The 13,998-nt window shown below is 35.7% G+C and overlaps 1 protein-coding gene across 3 annotated transcripts in view; it reads left to right on the forward strand.

Moving 5' to 3' along the window:
• The first annotated feature begins 1,004 nt into the window (after positions 1 to 1,004).
• LOC135847732 (uncharacterized) overlaps positions 1,005 to 13,998 on the forward strand; it is a 39,898-nt gene continuing 26,904 nt past the window's right edge. Inside the window, exons 1-2 of one of the 3 annotated variants that reach the window (XM_065367407.1) lie at positions 1,013 to 1,179; positions 7,188 to 9,594. In XM_065367407.1, coding sequence (XP_065223479.1) covers positions 7,194 to 9,149 — 1,956 coding nt within the window. In that variant the 5' untranslated portion in view covers positions 1,013 to 1,179; positions 7,188 to 7,193 and the 3' untranslated portion in view covers positions 9,150 to 9,594. Of the gene's footprint in view, positions 1,180 to 7,187; positions 9,595 to 13,998 lie in introns of those variants that run through there. The other 2 variants (XM_065367408.1, XM_065367409.1) reach the window with 2 other exon arrangements.

The following is a 13,998-nucleotide window of genomic DNA, read 5'->3' on the forward strand; positions in this document are numbered from 1 at the left end:
CTTCGCAACAGAAACTTCATATTTCAAATTCAAACATTTCAAACTCAAAAATTGAGTATGAATAAATAAAATCCTGGCCTGGGGGCTGAAAAAAAGACAAGTTAATAGTATGCTACTTGGAAGGAGGATTGCATCGTCCTTTTGCCGAAAATAAATTGTTATTTTGCCACAATAATCAAAATTTTATAATTAACGTGCTGAGCAGTGAGCACTGTAGTATCAAAAAACTTTGAAAATCCAGTAGTTCAGTTCATCAGTTCTGTTCAGAAAAAGTGAAAAATTTGCATTTTTCGTATACTTACAAGTAGCATCTTGAATGGCCCCAGCAAAGCGAGGCCAAAAGTTTTCAGTTTTGGAAAATTTGTGATTTAAAAAGTGGAACAATATCAATTTTAATGAAAAAATTAGGTTTTTCTGATCTCAACATTTTTCAAATTCAATAGGTTTTTTGAAATTGTAACCCTGAGAAGAGAATCAAATTGACAATGATAATTGACATTTGACCCAGGCTGGCAACTCAACGAGGGCAAAAATTGGATAATTTGTTGTTCAAAAATTAGAACAATATCAATTTTATTGAGAGAATTCGCCATTCGGTTTTTCTGAATTAAACTTTTTCTAAATTTCATCAATGGTTTTTTCAAACTCTGACTTCTGACTCTTAGCGGAAAGAAGGGGTTCAATTCAAATTGGCCCGAGCGAAGCGAGGGCAAAAGCTTTTGAAAAAAATGAAAATGTTGAAAATAGATTGATGAAAACTTTTACATTTCAGTTCAAGTTTTTAGTTTTCAGTTTCAGTTTTATTTTTTTCAGTTCAAGTTTTTAGTTTTCAGTTTCAGTTTTATTTTTTTCAGTTCTAGTTTCAGTTTTAGTTTCAGTTTCTCCATTTCAGTTCAAGTATTCAACCAGTTTCCGTTTCAGTTTTCCATCACTGGCGAACATCGAACAAGTGAACGAGATTGCTCGCTTCTAGAGCAAAATGTTCCGACATGTGTGTCAATATAACTCTCCTCAGTTGGCAGTACCATACCAGTATTGTCAGTTGATAATATATTTGATATGGTGAAGTGAAATTTTGATTTTTTTCAAATTTTTACTCAAATTTGATTTTTACTTAAATTATATTCAGTTTTGATCAGTTCGAAAATTTGTCTACTCGTTGGGATTGAAGAATTGTATGTAAGTACGTTTCTTTGTAGTACGTATTAATGGTGCTAGCTTGATTATTTTCGTTGTTTTATTATCTTGACGTCTGTTCATCGTTTTCTAAATGTTTTCGAGCATCTTTTTTGAAAATTATACATAGGTACATTTCTGAAGTTACGTAAGTACCTAGTATACGTATTTAAATGATTTCGTAATCGTCATATTTTTTTTGGCAAGGAAAGAGGTGGTATTTTTTCCAAGGTTCCTCTTTCTGGGCTTGAGGTTTTGTGGGATATCTCGAAACTTATTAGTGAATTTTCTCAACATCACTGCTGCTTGGTATGAATGAAAGCTTATGTATTTTTTGAAAAATCCGATGAAACCGTGTGCAAATAAGCAATTTTATTAAATTTGGAACATCGTGTGCCAGATTTCGTAATTCTATTATCTCCTTGTTTGACGTGTCTGTTCCTTTCTTATCATTAATTCGATCTTCCTTACAATTTATTCTAGATCAAATGGAAGTTCAACAACACCAAGAAGTAGACGTGGTCGAAGTCACTTCTAAAGTGTACGATATTAGTTATCCGACTCCGGTATCGCTTAAACAACTATCAGCGATGGTCATTAGCCTAGAAATATGGCGTTGCAAAGTGAATGAATATCGCACTAGTAGAAAATTGAGAGAATTTAACCCATACAGGCTGCGAGAAGAGAATACCTGGGTTAAAACTCTGCTTCCTGATTTACCGTCCACGATTTACAAGACGATCGAACAAGTAGTCTCAAAATTTGAGCAATCGTTTAGATTTTGGCGAACTCAACATTATGAAATAGTAGGATTTTGTCATAAAAACAGTCACGCAAACGATGTTCTAAATTATTTCGATGATTTTGTGTGCGATTATGACGGCTCTATTGATTACTCGAGGACAGCCGAACGTATGATGCGTTGTGAAGGATTCAATTCGGAAATGAAGTTCATAATTGCTTCCATGTATTTCTTCGAAGACGATATCAGACGAATTTGGCCATCTGTATCGAGAAACATGAACGTAGATTTTATTAATTTCCACTCTTCCCCGCAATTATATTACTGGATTTGCCATCTCACGAATCAATTAGACAAAATAGCAACCCACTGTATTGAAACTATGTTCAGGACGCGCATGCATCATAATAGACCTTCGGTGGAGTTTTTCTGGAATTGTAAAAGTGTACCTCAACCTCTCGATTATCAAATTGGTGAAGCTCTTCGCTACATAGACGTTTGTGATTTCGTTAGATTCATTTTACCAAAACTGGATGATGAGCAGATCGATAAATATATCAATGATGGGTATGGTGATCGCTTGTATACCATGTTTCTAGATCTTCATTGCGATGAACGATTCGTCCTGAGAACTTGGTTGCACGTTAGGAACATTATAAAGAAAAGTAATTTTACAAATCTTATCGTTCGTATGCTACCAGTTATGGATGATGAAGATAGGTACTACCATGATCAGGAAAAGTGGGAGTATTTGTGTTGTCAGATATGGAAACATACGCCGACTAATTTGAAACCATCTGAAAGAGGATTTAACTACGCATGCACGTGTTATCCTTGATTATTTATTTAAACAGAATAGGTTCAATTCAATCTTATTATGGTGCTTGGGAAGTAATGAACGAGTTGAAGAATTCAAACTAAGCTGCACTTCGTAGTAGAGCCAGATGGCTGTGAAAATCATGTCAGTGAATTTGCGATTTATTTTTTTCTAAATCTGAGTTATGTTATATTTTCGTTGTGCTGTAAGTTCAAGTAAATCGGTAATTAGCTACTATGATTAAAATTTTTGATGGAAATGTTTCAAATTTCTTGAATAGCCTACCTATCTAATTGTTCGCTTGTTTTTTGTTTCCACAATTTTCATTTTCAAGACATTTTTGAGGATTTTATTAATTCTCAATTCGTTTTCATTATTTTTTCACACGACTTTTGATTTTTTTTTTTTGCCTCAATATCGTGTTTTGAAGGAATTAGGTGGCTATGTTGAGAATTTTTTATGAGCTTTTCGAAGATGTGAAAGGTTCTTACGTAAATACTTATTCGAGCACCTTTTGTATCAGCGAGTTTCAAACTTTCAAGTATATGTATGTAGTTGATGATTTTCAGTGAAGGCTGGGAAACTAATCTCCGTTAAATTCTCTGCCAGAAGAGTAGATTTGAAAGTACCTCGCGTTATAAAAAAAAAGTTATGAACGCTCAAAGTCGTAAATGTCTTGAAAAAAAAAAATGTTTTTTCGTATTTAGATTATTAAATTGTTATCCAAACACAATCAAAATATTTCTCCCGAAAAAAAAGGTGTTTTTTTTAAGGAGTGGTGAATTTAACGTACCTACTACATAAGTAGATTTCAGTTCAAATAGTCGGGGAGCCCGCTTAAGGATCGATTGCACGCCCCCCCTCCCAGTCGATCTTCCGGAACAACTTTTTTCTTGAAGAGGGAGTCCTAAGGAACATTTCTAGCCCTTGTACTAAAAAAAAAATTGGCCCTACTTACTTACAAAATGGCAGCCATTTATATTGACAGGTCAGCCGAAATCGCAGATGTTGCGTTCCAATGTAGGACTTGCACAAAATTTTTCAAACCGTACAAAGGTAGATCAAAAGATCAGGCAAAAATTCATCACTTGTCAAAATTTCGAGTGCTAAAGTGCGTTTTTCGATTTTTGGTGAATTTTTGAGAATCAAATTTAGGCTAAAAATGAGGAAAAAATCAAAATTTTACCAAATTGACCAAGACAGCTGATATTTGGGATATATCCTATTTTAGACATGCCCAATTGATTGGAAACTGTTTCAAACCGTTTTGAACAGCTCTGGAGCCTCCAGCAGATTTTTGAAACTCGAAATTCCCACAAAATTTCATCAAAATGTAGTTGGAAAGCTGAAATTTATTCTGCAAACTAATTTCAACACGCTACGAAGTCAACAGCAGGAGGATTTCAAGTCGTTTTGGAGCGTCCAGCAACTTTTTGAAAATCCCTGGAGCCTCCAGCAAAGTTTTGAAACTTTAAATTTTTACAAAATTTCATTAAACGGAGATGTAAAGCTGAAATGTACTCTACACTCTAATTTTATCACTCTCTGAAAACGAATATAGGTGGGTTCAAGTCATTTAGGAGCCTCCAGCGACTTTTTGAAAATTACTGATGCCTCCAGTAGATTTTTGAAATTTGGAATTCCCCCAACATTTTACCAAATGGGGTTGGCAAGCTGAAATTTACTTCGCAAACTAATTTCAATACGATATGAAGTCGACTACATGGTGGTTTCAAATGGTTTTGGAGCTTCCAGTTACTTTTCGGAAATTTCAATCTTCCAAAAAACTCCATTCGACCGTTCAAAAAGTCGCTGGAGGCTCCAGAACGACTTGAAATCCACCAGAAGTCGACTTCGTTGCATATTGAAATTAGTTTGCAGAATAAATTTCAGCTTTCCAACTCCATTTGACGAAATTTTAAGTTTCCAAAATCTACTGAAGGCTCCAGTAATTTTCAAAAAATCGCTGGACCCTTCAAATCGACTTGAAATCCCCCTGCTGTTGAAATTAGTTTGCAGAATAAATTTCAGCTTTCCAACTCCATTTTGATGGAATTTTGTGGGAGTTTCGACTTTCAAAAATCTGCTGGAGGCTCCAGAACTGCTTAAAACGTGTTGAAACAGTTTCCAATCGATTTGGCTTGTCGAAAATAGGGTATATCCCAAATTGAAGCTTTTTTGGTCAATTTGGTAACATTTTGATTTTTTCCCTCATTTTTAGCCTAAATTTGATTTTCAAAAATTCACCAAAAATCGAAAAAGGCACTTAGGCGCTTGAAAGTTTTACAGGTGAAATGTTTGCCTGATCTTTCGATCTCCCTTTGTACGGTTTAAAAAATTTCATGCAAGTCCTCTATGTTAGAACGCAACATCTGCGATTTCGGCTGACCTGTCAATATAAATGGCCGCCATTTTGTAAGTAGGGTCACTTTTTTGGAGTACAAGGGCTAGAAATGTTCCTTAGCACTGCAGGATCATTTTTCAATTTTTGGCGAATTTTTGAAAATTCAAAATTTACTGTTTTTGGCTTTATGCTTTTTCAAAAAAGTACGTACTTGATCAATAAAAATGGTCAAAATAAGTCTCAAAACTAATATTAATTACCCAAAATCCAAATTTCACCATTTCCAGCCATTCTGGAGCCTCCAGCGCGATTTTTCAATTTCTCCAGAATTTTGAATTTGCTCCAGAAGGCGTGAATATGCAGTTGGGCAGCTAAAAATCGAGTTGTGTATTATACTCGACCTGTTTAACGAGTTCATCTACATTTGAGCCGATTTTGGGAGTGACACCTCAAAAGCTGTTTTTTGACCAGCTTTTTTCAAAATTAAAAAAATCCAAAATATCAAAAGATAACCGTTTGTGTGGAAATTTTCGAAATTCACGCGAATCGCTGTATTTTGTCCAAAATCTAACCCCCCAAATCTAAATTTCACAATTTCCAGCTATTCTGGAGCCTCCAGCGCGATTTTCAATTTCTCCAGAATTTTGAATTTGCTCCGAGCAGGCGTGAATATAAAGTTGGGCAGCTAAAAATCGAGTTGTATAATATACTCTACCTGTTTAACGAATTTATCTATATTTGAGACGATTTTGAGAGTGACACCTCAAGAGTGGTTTTTTGAGGTGTCACTCTCGTTCCAAAACGGCTGGAAATGGCAGAATTTGCTCTCCGGGGGTTAGTTCTCGAAATCGACTCAAAAATGTAGATAAACTCGTTAAACAGGTGGAGTATAATACACAACTCGATTTTTAGCTGCCCAACTGCATATTCACGCTTTCTGGAGCAAATTCAAAATTCTGGAGTAATTAAAAAATCGTGCTGGAGTCTCCAGAATGGCTGGAAATGGTGAAATTTGGATTTGGGTGATTAATATTAGTTTTGGGACTTATTTTGACCATTTTTATTGATCAAGTAAATACATACGTACTTTTTAAAAAAAGCATAAATCGCCAAAAACAGTCAATTTTGAATTTTCAAAAATTCGCCAAAAATCGAAAAATGAACTTGGCCAGCTGAAAATTTGGTTTTGGGGGTTTTAGACTATGCTCTTTCCGAAAACCGCGGTCCCATTCAAATCGGAATGTGACACTACAAGAGGTTCCCTTGTCAGATCAAGGAAGTTTGCCCATATTGAATCCCATCAGTTTTGCCCCGCTAGTTAAATGTACGAGTAGTTGACACCTGCAGGGTCTGAAAAATCGAAAAACCAGTAAATTTTTCAAATTTTTAATCGTGAATAGATTTTTAAAAAATGGCGAGTAATCGTTCAAATAAATCATTAACAAACATAAAAACCTAGTTTTTACACGTGCTAAAATTGATTCTGACGATTTTTAAGACGCTTTTCAAAATCTTGAATTTTCAATGTACATACAACTGGAGGCTCCAATTCAGCTTAAAATTACTTCTAATCGACTCAGTTTATTGAAATATTATGATAAATAAAGTAAATTTTAGCAGTCCAACTGCACTGGGTTAAATTACTGTGGAAACTTCAACTTTCAAAAATTTTTTGGAGACTCTAGAGCTCTGCTGCTAAAAACAGCTCGAAACTGTTTCCAGTCGATTCGTGGGGTGCAAAACAGGGTACATTAAATACCAAATTTCAACATTCTGTGTAGGTAACTAGGTATGTTGAAGTTTTTTATTTTTTATTTTTTTTTTGATTTTTGGGCTCTTTGGCTTTTATAAAATCTGATCGAAAATTGAAGAATGAACTGTAGAACCTAAAATTTTGGCTGGTGATGAATTTCGGCTTGCTCTTCAATTTATGTAATTCGAAAAGTTCTCCACCTGTTAAGATTGAAGAATTGTTTGCACGTTCATTTGTAATACATTATTATAAGGTAAATTTGGAATAGCATGTGCCAGATTTCGTGCTTCTATCATTTCTTTGTTTGTCGTCGCCGGTTCCTCTGATATCATTAATTCGATCCTTACAATTCTAGGTTCAAATGGAAGTCCAACCATACCAAGAACGCCATGAACTAGAAATGGCCGAAGACACCTCAACAGTGTACGACATTATCCATCCGACTCCAGTATCGCTGAAACAACTGTCAGCAATCGTCATCAGCCTCGAAATATGGCGTTGCAAAGTGAATGAATATCGCACGAGTAGAAAATTGAGAGAATTTGACCCATACAGGCTGCGAGAAGAGAATACCTGGATTAAAACTATGCTTCCTGAACTACACATACCATCTACGACTTACAAGATGATCGAAGAAGTTTTCTCAAAATTTGGGCATTCGATAAAATGGTGGCGAATTCATCATTATAAGAGCGGATTTTGTTTTCAGTACAGTCACGAGAACTATGTTTTAAAAGACTTCGACGATTTTGTGTGCGATTATGACGGCTCTATTCATTACCTGAGGACAGCCGAACGTATGATGCATTGTGAAGCTTTCAATTCGGAAATGAAGTTCATGATTGCTTGCATGTATTTCTTCGAAGACGATATCAGACGAATTTGGCCATCTGTATCGAATAACGTGAACATAGATTTTATTAGATTTCGCGAATGTCCGCAACTGTATTATTGGATTTGCCTTCTCACGAATGAAATCCCCCCAACCTGGAGGGCTGAAGGTGAAATAACTGTTGATGAAAGAATGTTTGGGGCCAGTATGCCTTTTAATAGACCTTCGGTCGAGTATTTTTGGAATCGTATACCTTTCGAAAAACATATGCTAAGAGGTATGCGCGAAATTTGTCGTTTTGATTTTGTCAGATTCATCTTACCGAAAATGGATGATCAGCAGCTTGATACATTGTTGAATGAATGGTTGTATGGTGTCGATGATAGCTTGTATTGGTTGTTTCTGTTTCTTCATTGCGATGAATGGATCGTCCTGAGAACTTGGTTGCACATTAGGAATATTCTAGAGGAATATACTTTTTCAAATTTTTTCCTTCGTATGTTGGAAATTATGTACAATCATGTTGTTCCTGCAGGTCGCTATGAATGGGTAAAGTGGAGTGAGTTCCATGACCAGGAAAAGTGGGAATATTTATGTTGTCAGATATGGAATCATACACCGCTGAATCTCAAACAATCGGCGATTCGACGTATTTCTTCCGATGATAAATGGTTTGAAGAAATACGTGTAAATATTCCCGGACGAGGATGTGATGACTCAAATAAAATGCACGTTAAATTCCTTCTGCTTGTTTTACAAGATGCGTCTCTCAAAGAACGATCCTCGTTCTGGCATAACTGCTGGGGAACTTTGATTAAAGTTGTTCGAACCGAAGATTTGCAACGAATGGTTCAACTATGCTTCGAAAACAACGATGAGATTAGTCAGTTCAAACAAAACGTCATGATTAACAACGGAGTAATGTTTGGATTCTGCGTTCGATTATTGGAAAATGCATTTTTCCACAAATTGAATGCCTTGGTGAGTTTCTGTTGTCCCGAATCGCAAGCAGCGAGAAATCTTAAACAATTAATACTGCAGTCGGCTTTTCTCGAAGGAGATTGCGAATTCAGTCGTGGCATTGTCGATAGAAGCGGTTATCTCAATGAATTTGTTAATGATGCTTTCGACGACGTTGATGTATGTAGCGAGTTTAAAAATCTACTGATGTCGTCATCTTCAGTTATGAAACGTTTAGCGAGTATTATTTGCAGCCATGAAGCTAACGTGAGTATTATTTGCAGCAATGAAGGTATGGTTACTTTGACAAATCTCACCGAATTTATTGATGCCTTCGTTTCAACTGAAGAAGCTCTAACGCAGGTCAAGATGAGTTTGATTGATTCGTTGAAGGAGTATGCAACTGCACGACCTTCACGTTTCCGTGATTATGTATTATTGCAGGATGAGTTCAATTCGATCTTATTATGGTGCTTGGGAAATAATGAGCGAGTTGAAGAATTCAAACGCAGCTCGACTTCGTAGTAAAGCCAGATTGCTATAAAAATTGTACAGTCGAAGAATTTGTAATTTTTTTTCTTTCTAAATCTATGTTAATCGTATGTTATATTTTTGTAGTGCTGTAAGTTCAAGTAAATTGGTAATAGCTACGATTAAAATTTTTTAAAAGAAATGTTTCAAATTTCTTGAATATCTAATCATTTATTTGTTTTTCGTTTCCAACAATTTTCAAGATATTTCAGAGAATTTTATTAATTCTCAGCTGATTTTAATTATTTTTTATACGATTTTTGATTTTTTTTTGCCACATTATCGTCTTTTAGAGCAATTAGATGCCTATGTTGAGGATTTTTATGAGATTTTTGAGGATATGAAGGATTTTTAGTTACTGTATGTTCGAGCACCTTTTACTTTGTACTCATATCCTTTGATTAATTTTAAATAAAATAAATAAATAATCTACTTGGTAGGCCTGCGTTCGGCTAGATTTTATTGATTTTATTGTGGTGTTTGGGTATGGGAAATCATGAATAAATTGAAGAATTCAAACTCGACTGCACTTATTTCAGTTGTGTTCAGAATGTAGAAAGAAATGACTTTGATAATTAATCAAGTCTGAGAATTTGTGATTTTCTTGACAAAAATTTAGTTATGTTCACTAATCTCAACTATTTTCGTTGAGTTTTAAATAATTGTGTTTCAAATAAATCAGTATTGAATAAATTACCTGCTCATCAAACTCGAGGGAATAATTAAAATTTCTGAAATATCAAATCATCGAGTTTTTTTTGCGTTTCAATAAATTTTCGGGATATTTTAGAGCGGAAGACTCACTCGGATCAAGGAATTTTTCCCAAATTGAATCCCATCCATCTTGCCCCACTAGTTCAATATAGTCGGGCCATTCCACGTCAATTGAATCAAGAAGTGGTAGAGGGGTTCGGCGATTTTTTTGAAATTTTTCCTGTGGAAAGACCTTTTGAAGGAATGACCAATGGCGCAAATCGCAGCCCTCTAGCCCATTTTTAAAGGCAGTCAGGGGGTGTCGAAGTTTTCAGTGATCGTGAATTATCATCCATTTCAGCAGTGGATTACTCGATAACTGCGATACCTACCAAAATGGAACATTTTCCCATAGTTTGGGGTTTTGAAAGGCTTTTTGGCGATATCATAAAAATCAGTGTTGCCACTTTTTTTCGTACAGAAAATTAGCTCAAAAAGTTTCGAAACGTAGTTTTCATATCGTTCCGACTCTCAAAAATTCTGAAAAAAATATATTATGGACAACTGTTCACGCTGAACAACATATTAAAAAATTGGGATGGTACCATGTTGCAAAGTCAATTTTAAAAAAATTTAAAGTTTGCGAAAAAATGCGATTTTTTGATTTAAAAAATGAAAAAAAGTTTTGATAGGTGAAGTTGATCCATATGACCCCTATTCTTACGTATCTGTTGAAAAAGTTGAAAACCCTCTTTCACAATGAACTCGATCCTCACAAAAAAATCAAAATTCGAAAAAATTCATTTTTCAATTTCAAACATCAAAAAAAGTTTAAATCTATTCAGTTGTCTTATTTTGACCTCTTTCTGACGTATTTCATGAAAAAGTTGATAAAAATTACACTCACGAAACAAAAATGAAAATTCGTTCATTTTTTGAATCTTTCCGAATTTTGATTTTTTTGTGAGGAGTTCATTTCATAGAGTGAAAGGGGTTTTTCAACTTTTATACGTGAAAATAGGGGTCGAATGGGTCAATTTCAGAGATGGAAAGCTAAAAGATGAAACTTTAGCTTTAGCTTTTAGCTCTTCAAATTTATGAAACTTTCTAATGGCTAGCTTTTAGCTTCACAAAAACCATTGGCTTTCGGCTTTTAATTAGCTTTTGGCTTTCAGCTTTTAGCTTTTAATATTTTCACACATTGCTACAATACAGAAAAGTACACCATGGATAGGTACTCACAACAACAACAAAAAATCGGGAAGATGTCAAATGGCTATATAGTCCGGCATATGACAATAGGAGTATTTACCCCCCTTCCCCGCCGATCCACCGGGACAAGTTTTTTCTTAAAAGGGACATCCTAAGGAACATTTTAAGGCAAACTTGCCCAAAAAAAATTGGCCTTACTTACAAAATGGCGGCCATTTTGATTGACAGGTCAGCCGAAATCGCAGATTTTGCGTTTCAACATAGGACTTGCACGAGATTTTTCAAACTTTACAAAGATAGATCGAAAGCTCATGCTAAAATTTATCACCTGTCAAAATGTCAAGTGCTTAAGTGCGTTTTTCGATTTTTGGTGAATTTTTGAAAATCGAATTCAGGCCAAAAATGAGGAAAAAAATCAAAATTTTACCAAATTGACCAAGAAAGCTAAAATTTGGGATATACCCTATTTTCGACATGCCAAATCGATTGGAAACAGTTCACCCCGTTTTGAGCAGTTCTGTATAGCCTCCAGCAGATTTTTGAAACTCGAAATTCCCACAAAATTCCATCAAGTTGGAGTTGTAAAGCTAAAATTTATTCTAAAAACTAATTTCAATACGCTACGAAGTACTGCACGTGATTTTCAGGTCGTTTTGGAGGCTCCAGCGACTTTTTGAAAATTCCAGAAGCCTCCAGCAGATTTTTGAAACTTTAAATTTTCACAAAATTTCATCAAATGGAGATGGAAAGCTGAAATTTACTCTACACTCCAATTTTAACACCCTCTGAAGACGACTTCAGGTGGGTTCAAGTCATTTTAGGGCCTCCAGCGACTTTTTGAAAATTACAGGAGCCTCCAGCAGATTTTTGAAACTTTAAAGGCTATAGGTGGATAAGTATGGTGAATTTGCCCCCGAGAGCTTCAGGGTTGATATTTGCATGGAAGGTTGGTACCCTTGAGCACCTTCCGTCACGAAAGTTTCAGACCCCCAGGACCCCCCGTTTTTGAGAAAGCCCCCCTTTTCTAAAATTACAATAAAATTTTTTTTCTCAGCCCCATGTGAACCGATTTTTTTAATTTTTTGGTATGTTGTAAACATCCATAAGAGGCATCCCCACAAAAAATTTAAACCCCCTCCCCCCATATTTTCCCCTCAAAATGGCGTTTTTTAGTTTTGTTTGCCCGTTTTAGCAATGATCATGATTCGGCACAAAAATGCGAATAGCATTTTTAAATGTATTTTTGACTCCTACAAAACATATATTTTTTTCAAAAAAAAATTTTTGGTGGGCCGTGGTCAAAAATTGAAAAAACCAACAGGGGGGTTAAAAATGGATTCTGGTGTAAATCATTGTTTTTGGTAAACAAGGTGTCGTTTCCATATGAATCGAACCCCCCGAACACGAATATGACGCCCAATCTTATGCTACCCTCATCCACACCCCTCCAGCGCCTCTGCCCCCTTCTCAATTTTTACTATATCAAAAGTTCAGCTATTTTCGTAATATTGGTGTCGTTTCCAAATGAATCGAACCCCCCGAACACGAATATGACGTCCAATTTTACGCTACCCTCATCCACACCCCTCCAAAGCCTTAGCCCCCTTCTCAATTTTTACTATACGAGTATTAAAAGTTGAGCTATTTTCGTAATGTTGGTATTGTTTCCATATGGATCGAACCCCCCAAACACGAATATGACGTCCAATTTTACGCTACCCTCATCCACACCCCTCCCCAGTGCGTCTGCCCCCAACTCAATTTTCACTATATTAAATATTGAGCTATTTTCATAATGTTGGTATCGTTTCCATATGAATCGATTCCTCCGAACACGAATATGAAATATGGGGGGAGGGGGTTGAAATTTTTTGTGGGAATGCCTCTTATGGATGTTTACAACATACCAAAAAATTGAAAAAATCGGTTCACATGGGGCTGAGAAAAAAAATTTTATTGTAATTTTAGAAAAGGGGGGCTTTCTCAAAAACGGGGGGTCCTGGGGGTCTGAAACTTTCGTGACGGAAGGTGCTCAAGGGTACCAACCTTCCATGCAAATATCAACCCTGAAGCTCTCGGGGGCAAATTCACCATACTTATCCACCTATAGCCTTTTCACAAAATTTCATCAAATGGAGATGGAAAGCTGAAATTTACTCTACATTCCAATTTTAACACCCTCTGAAGACGACTTCAGGTAGGTTCAAGTCATTTTAGAGCCTCCAGCGACTTTTTTGAAAATTACTGGAGGTTCCAGCAGATTTTTGAAACTTTAAATTTTCACAAAATTTCATCAAATGGAGTTGGCAAGCTGAAATTTAATTCGCAGACTACATGGTAATTTCAAATGGTTTTGAAGCTTCCAGCTATTTTTCAGAAATTTCAATTTTCCAAAAAACGCCATTCGACCTTTCAAAAAGTCGCTGGAGGCTCCAAAACGACTTGAAATTCACCTGCAGTACTTTGTAGCGTATTGAAATTAGTTTTTATAATAAATTTTAGCTTTACAACTCCAGTTTGATGAAATTTTGTGGGAAGTTCGAGTTTCAAGAATCTGCTGGAGGCTCCAGAACTGCTCAAAACGGGGTGAACTGTTTCCAATCGATTTGGCATGTCGAAAATAGGGTATATCCCAAATTTCAGCTTTCTTGGTCAATTTGGTAAAATTTTGATTGTTTCCCACATTTTTGGCCTGAATTCGATTTTCAAAAATTCACCAAAAATCGAAAAACGCACTTAAGCACTTGACATTTTGACAGGTGATAAATTTTAGCATGAGCTTTCGATCTATCTTTGTAAAGTTTGAAAAATCTCGTGCAAGTCCTATGTTGAAACGCAAAATCTGCGATTTCGGCTGACCTGTCAATCAAAATGGCCGCCATTTTGTAAGTAAGGCCAACTTTTTTTTGGGCAAGTTTGCTTCAAGATGTTCTTTAGG

The sequence above is a fragment of the Planococcus citri genome, chromosome 5, assembly GCF_950023065.1.
Source record: "Planococcus citri chromosome 5, ihPlaCitr1.1, whole genome shotgun sequence".
NCBI classification, from domain to species: Eukaryota; Metazoa; Arthropoda; class Insecta; order Hemiptera; family Pseudococcidae; genus Planococcus; species Planococcus citri.